General features: G+C 33.6%; 1 protein-coding gene across 1 annotated transcript; it reads right to left on the bottom strand.

Annotated features, from left to right (window-relative positions):
- Window positions 1–5,316: 5,316 nt before the first annotated feature.
- LOC145247219 (ATP-dependent DNA helicase PIF6-like) lies at window positions 5,317–5,727 on the bottom strand. The gene has a single exon (XM_080108846.1). It carries the CDS (start codon window positions 5,725–5,727, stop codon window positions 5,317–5,319), a length of 411 nt encoding a protein of 136 aa, XP_079964972.1.
- Between the last annotated feature and the right edge of the window lie 595 nt (window positions 5,728–6,322).

Below are 6,322 nucleotides of genomic sequence, written 5' to 3' on the forward strand. Positions count from 1 at the left end.
CTCGCGATATCAATGACGCGTTTTCCCCATGAACCACTATTGAACGCACAGAACAATGGTGGTTTAACAAATTTTGTGGCGGCGACGAGAGTCTTGAAGATGATGAGCATTATTGTTGACTATCAGATGTTGATGACGATCAGTTAAGAGCCTTAGTTGGAGCCAGTTCATGCACAACTGTTCAAGAACTTGCTTCTAAATAAGATGTAATGTATACGACGATTTACAACCACGTAAGAGAGATTGAAATTACAAAACAACTTGATAAATGGGTGCATCACGAATGGAACGATGGCCAAAAGAAACGCCGTTGTGAAGCATTACCTTCCCTTCTTTTACGCAAGAAGGACCCATTTCTCAACGGTTTATAACTTGCAATGAAAAGTGGGTTCTTTACAACAACGCTCAACTCAGTAGTTAGACACCGACGAAGCTCAATAACACTTCCTGAAGCCAGAGTAGCACCAAAAGAAGTTCATGCTAACTGTTTAGTGGTCTGCAACTGGTTTCATTCATCGCAGTTTTATTAAATGCAGGTGAAACCATTACAGTGGTGAAGTACTATAACAAATGGATGAGATGCATCAGAAACTTTGAAAACAACACCCAACATTAGTCAACAGAAAGACCAAATTCTCCTCCGACACTGCAGAATTGAACGAATTGGGTTATAAAACTCTTTCTCGTCCACCATACTCTCCAAACCTATCACCTACCAACTAGTTTTAGGATGATTAATCGGAATCGGAATCGGGAATCAGAAAAATGGGAGCATTTTGGAGTATCGGAATCGGTATTGAAATCGGAAAAATTAGAGTCTATTTTCCGATGCCAAAACTGATTCCTTTAAGTACTGTTTTTTATTTGATCGTTCACTGCTTGTAGTAATAATGAGATAATAAATATTTACTGATTTAAACTTCCTGTAAAAATAAAATCTCTAAATCATCGCATCACAAGTGTGTTTTTACGTCTGAGAAAATATATGCAAATTTAAAATGTGTTTTTACAGTAATCGAGACAAAATAAGATTTTTATAGTTAAATATTTAGTGATTTATAAAGAATCGGAATCGGAATCGGAATTGGTAATTGTATCGGAATCGAGAGTTTATTACGGAATCGGTAATTGTATCGGAATCGGGAAAATATTGAAATTGTCCCATCATTACTACCGACTACCACTTTTTCAAGCATCTCGACAACTTTCTGCGTGGGAAATGCTTCAAAAGCCTAAACATAATCAAAAACACCTTTAGTGAATTCATCTCGCAAGATTTTTTCGTTACTGGCATAAATACATTTGTTTTTCATTGACAAAAGTGCATTGATTCTGATGGCGCTTATTTCGAGCAATAATTTTTTTTCAGCCGAAATATGTTCATCTGAATATAAAAGTCAAAAACTGCAAGAACTTTTTTTTATCAACCTGATATATTGCATTAATAAAGGTGAATCATTATTTGTATTAATTCGCTTTATGTCTGTCCGTTATTTCTCTGCATCGTATTGCCTTCTATGAATTTCCTTTATATACAAACTGGACAACGCTTCAAGCAAACTACATTAATATCTTAATCTATGAACATTCTTTAGTCTTCATCTCTCAACATGAATCATCTTTTAAAGAAACACACGCTTTCTTTCTTTTTAAAGAGAAATAAAATTCTGAATGTTCCAATATAAAATCAAAAATATTTTCAGTTTCTTTTGTTCCCTCTTCTCTTGGCCAAACATCTCTTAACTGCAGCAACTCTACTCTTTGCATGCGTCGCAAAACATGCAACCCATCGAACATGTCTACCTAATGAATGTTTATAAGCTTACTGATGCTTTTGTTTCTAATTCATCACAAACTCACAAAGGGTGTAAATAAGTATTTTATTAGTTCTACTGCTACATTAATTAAATATGGGATCTCGACACATCAAAATACATTTTAATATTTAACGTTAGCTATACTTCACTAAGATACCTTTAGCATAAAGAAATACCTTTCCATACAGAATGGTCAATCCATACGAGAGACGTTCAATAAGTAATGGACCTAATCCACTTCTAATAGAGTAGAGCAACGAAACTTGGCACAGTTATAGTTGTAATGAATGTGAGTACATTCGAGTCTTTTCTCCTTACAAGATTATGATTGGTTGATTAAGCCATGAATGCTGACTAGTAGAACTACTTAGGGCAGACTTCGAATGATACGCAAGCCTCATGCTAGGAACACCAGCTACGACTACGACAATCGTTCAGTATAACTTACCAGATTATTACTCGAAACTGTAGCAAGACACGCTCAGCTACTTCAACTATATATATATATATATATATATATATATATATATATATATATATATATATATATATATATATATATATCACAGGACATATCTGTGGCAACATAGGATTTGAAACGAACTCACAGATTAAAACAGAAAAAATCTAATAACGAACAACTCGAAACAACCGCGCAAGTTTAAAAAAAATAGCAAGAAGGTAAGAATTGATATATTTCTCTATCCGCATTTTAAAGTAACTTAACGAGAAACATACTTTCTTTTATTCAATTTCGACATAAAGTAAGAAATTGTCCATTTCTCTGGTTGGTAATTAGAAAAGTTTTATTCTACACAAGTTGGAATAAGTTTTTCTCCATGTGAATACGGTGGTGAAATGGAACAGATTTCAGGATTAACAAAAGTGTTACAAACCATTTAACAACAGCAATTCTAATAATTCGAACCACAATTTGAACAAAAAAATGGATTAACAAAACAATTCGAACAGCAAAAACAATTCAAACAGCAAAAACAATTCGAACAACACAAACAATTAAAAAAACACAAACAATTCAAACAATAAAACAATTCTCTCCCACAGAAGAGACGTTGCGAGCCTATCCTTGTTTTATCGTTATTTTCATGGCAGGTGCTCGTCTGAACTCCAATCCCTGGTCCCCCCTCGCCAATCTTTCACGAAAAACACCCGTCTAGCTGAATCCACTGTGAAAAATTTCCCCCACTCTATATCTGTGCCTAAATCAAAACGCGGATTTCATGAACAAAGCTTCTTTCTTAGAACTGCACGCCTGTGGAACTCTGTTCCGTCTGCCTGCTTCCCTCCGGACTACAACTTGGATGTCTTCAAGTCTAATGTTAACAAATTCCTAATGAACCGCCCCCCTAATTAAACACTTCATCAAATCTCCTCACTAACGTAATGTACTTGCAATAACCCTTATCCCTGAGTGGCTTCCGGGCCTTGATAAGTGGTGATCACTGTGTAAAAAAAAAAAAAAATTCCAACAACAAAAACAATTCCCACAACAAAAACAATTCAAACAACAAAAACAATTCCAACAACAAAAACAATTCCAACAATAAAAACAATTCCAACAACAAAAACGATTCCAATAACAAAAACAATTCAAACACCAAGAGAGTTTGAAAAGTTATTAAACGAAAGATAATAAATCACTTTTGTGAAAACGTACTCTCTAGTACCACAAAATTACCAGGTCCAAGAATTCTTTTGGTTGAAGGTATTTCAAATTCACTCTTGGAATTTAAATACGACCTCTATATGGTTCAATGTTTCCAGTTTGTTTTCGTAGGTTTGAAACAATATTTACGAAAAGATATAAACAATGTTCTGAAAAAAATCACTATATTATTAAAAAAGTTGGAAACAGAAAAAATACTAAACGAAATGAAGGAGGTTCAAAGAAACAAGTTCCTAAATATAAAAAATAAATGGCCAGAAGATAAAATTATTACTCGATTCAGGAAGTTACACTTCAGTAGTAAATGAAAAATTCGGAAAAAATAAATTTTCCATGGTTAACGAACACAGAAAAAATTACCAGTAGAGTATCAGGTATCAAAATTCAAGTTCAAAGATTTCATTCAGGAGAAAAACTCAAATCGAAATTTCAGGAAATCTTTATAGTCTAAACTGGGTTTTACTGTTTAACATATGGAAATTGCTGCAATAAATGGAGTTAGACCAGTTAAAAAAAATTGGCGTAATTTAAAAAGTCGATTAATCGGATTGGGCGTCGCCATCGGTATATATAAAAAAAGAAAATCGAAAAATTGGAATATGCGCCGATTTTTCAACGGGGTTGAATGACTGTTTGAAATATCATACACCCCCTATCATGTCCAGAAGATATATGAACGAAATCAAACAGTGGGAGAGTTTTTTAAAAGTTGGATTTGTCTAAAGCTAAATGATTCGCTTCATATGTTGCAGTTTCAATTTTTGCACGAAACAGCAAAATCATAGTTTAACCATTAATAATATTTTGCTATCTTTCTTCTAGAGAAAAGGAATAAGGGACTTTCTAAATGTTCACTGTGTTTCCTGTGTTTCCTTGTTGAATAATAAACTTTTATAAATCCCAATTTAAAGAGTTTTAATATATATATATATATATATATATATATATATATATATATATATATACATATATATAAACCCCCTATTTCATGTAAACTCCTTGCATAGTTATAACCCATTAATGCATATGATTAAATAAGCATCTTCTTTCAATTAACTTACCCTATATTCTCTCTGAGAGTTTAATCACACATATTGTCCACATATCACTATGACAGATATGCCATATATCTACCTTCATTATATAATAAAACTGTACTCTTTCTATATCACAGAGATCAATTTAGTTTCCCCAAACAGTCTACATATTTTATTTCGCTCCAAATTTAACTATCGACAGACATCGCATCCTTATTATGTTACCTATCATCTTCTCCCCTCTTCTGATGAGAAGCATTAGGTTTCGAAATATCATAGTATAAAGAGTTCTCACTTACCCAACACCCCTAATTTATCTATACCCTTATTGAATAAATGAATATATATATATATATATGTATATATATATATATATATATATATATATATATATATATATATATAAAATTCTGCCTTACTTTAAATAAATGAAACAGATTTGGCTGTTTTCTTTTTAAAAGTTCAAAGTTTTTCCAGTTTTAGTTTTGTGGTTGCTTTAAATGCTCATTTTTATCCGTATTTTTGGTAATTCTAATATTTTGTTTCAAAGAAAACTGCATTAATTTTTTTGAGGCAATAAATTGTTATAGTAAACTGAACAACGTAGCAACAATGCAGTGGATGCTACAAGCAAACAACAATTAATATTCAAGTTCTGTATCGAAAAATCACAAATAAAAAATATATAGTCATACATGGACCTGGTGTTGAGAATTTACAGAACGTCAGTATATACTACGTTCTTTGTTTTGTTTTTGCTACCCACTCGAGAACATCAAATATAAAGTTGTCCATGAGAGAAGCAAGATTCTTTCAAGTGCATTCTAGCCACGGACAATGCCTGCCTGTGGGATTTATTTATTGACATTGCAAATGCAACCCGAAGAGGAAACTGTATTCTTATGAACACGTAGGGCGCTTCTCTTCCTGATGTAGTCAATGTCACCTTAGGTATCAAGACATCCTTTCCTTTTTCATGTCCAGTAATTGTTGTAGCGTCGATGATGTTTTCAGACATTCTATTAACAACACGTCGAGTATCATTGCACAATTTCGGTGGCGTTATATTTCTTAGGAGAATTACAGGACATCCCACCTTGAAGGCCAAAACAGGATCGGGAAGACCAGAAGTATCAAGACTATTAAGAAATTGAATGGGGAATTTAACATTGTCAAATGAATCCATTTTTGCGCTGATTGACTTAAACATTTTAATCGTCCCAGGAAGACTGTCTAGCATATGTCGATTAATTATACTGACAATTGAATTTATGGGTGCCAATATAGCTCTTTCACAGAGCCAATCGTGATTGCGGAAATTGTCAATCAGATTTGTGAAAACTTATGTTATAAGATCGTCGAGAGTATTGACAAGGCTACATATATTGTTAATTTTGATGTGGCCAGTGGAATCTGCTAGAACTTTTCCGTAGCCAAATGTCAGAAGGTTCTGGGAAAACTTTTCCATTGCTCCATCTTCATTAAGTTTAACACACATGTTAGTTGTTAACGGAAGGGCTTTTACTTGTCTCCATAAATAGGAAGATTTTAGGACCACAGGTAGTGTTTTGCGAAAGTCACCTGAAAGTAGAAGGGTAACACCACCCATGGATCGTTGGTCATCTCTTATATCCCGAAGAGTTCTATCTAAAGCCTCAAAAGCCCCTTTATGAGTCATGGTGCATTCGTCCCACACAATAATTTGTGTTTGTCGAAGGAGCTGTGCTCTGGGACTATCTTTGCTGGTATCGCAAACTGCCGTTTGAGCTGAAATTGAGTTA

The sequence above is a fragment of the Euprymna scolopes genome, chromosome 25 (genome assembly GCF_053919585.1).
Source record: "Euprymna scolopes isolate OS-2025 chromosome 25, ASM5391958v1, whole genome shotgun sequence".
Lineage (NCBI taxonomy): Eukaryota > Metazoa > Mollusca > Cephalopoda > Sepiida > Sepiolidae > Euprymna > Euprymna scolopes.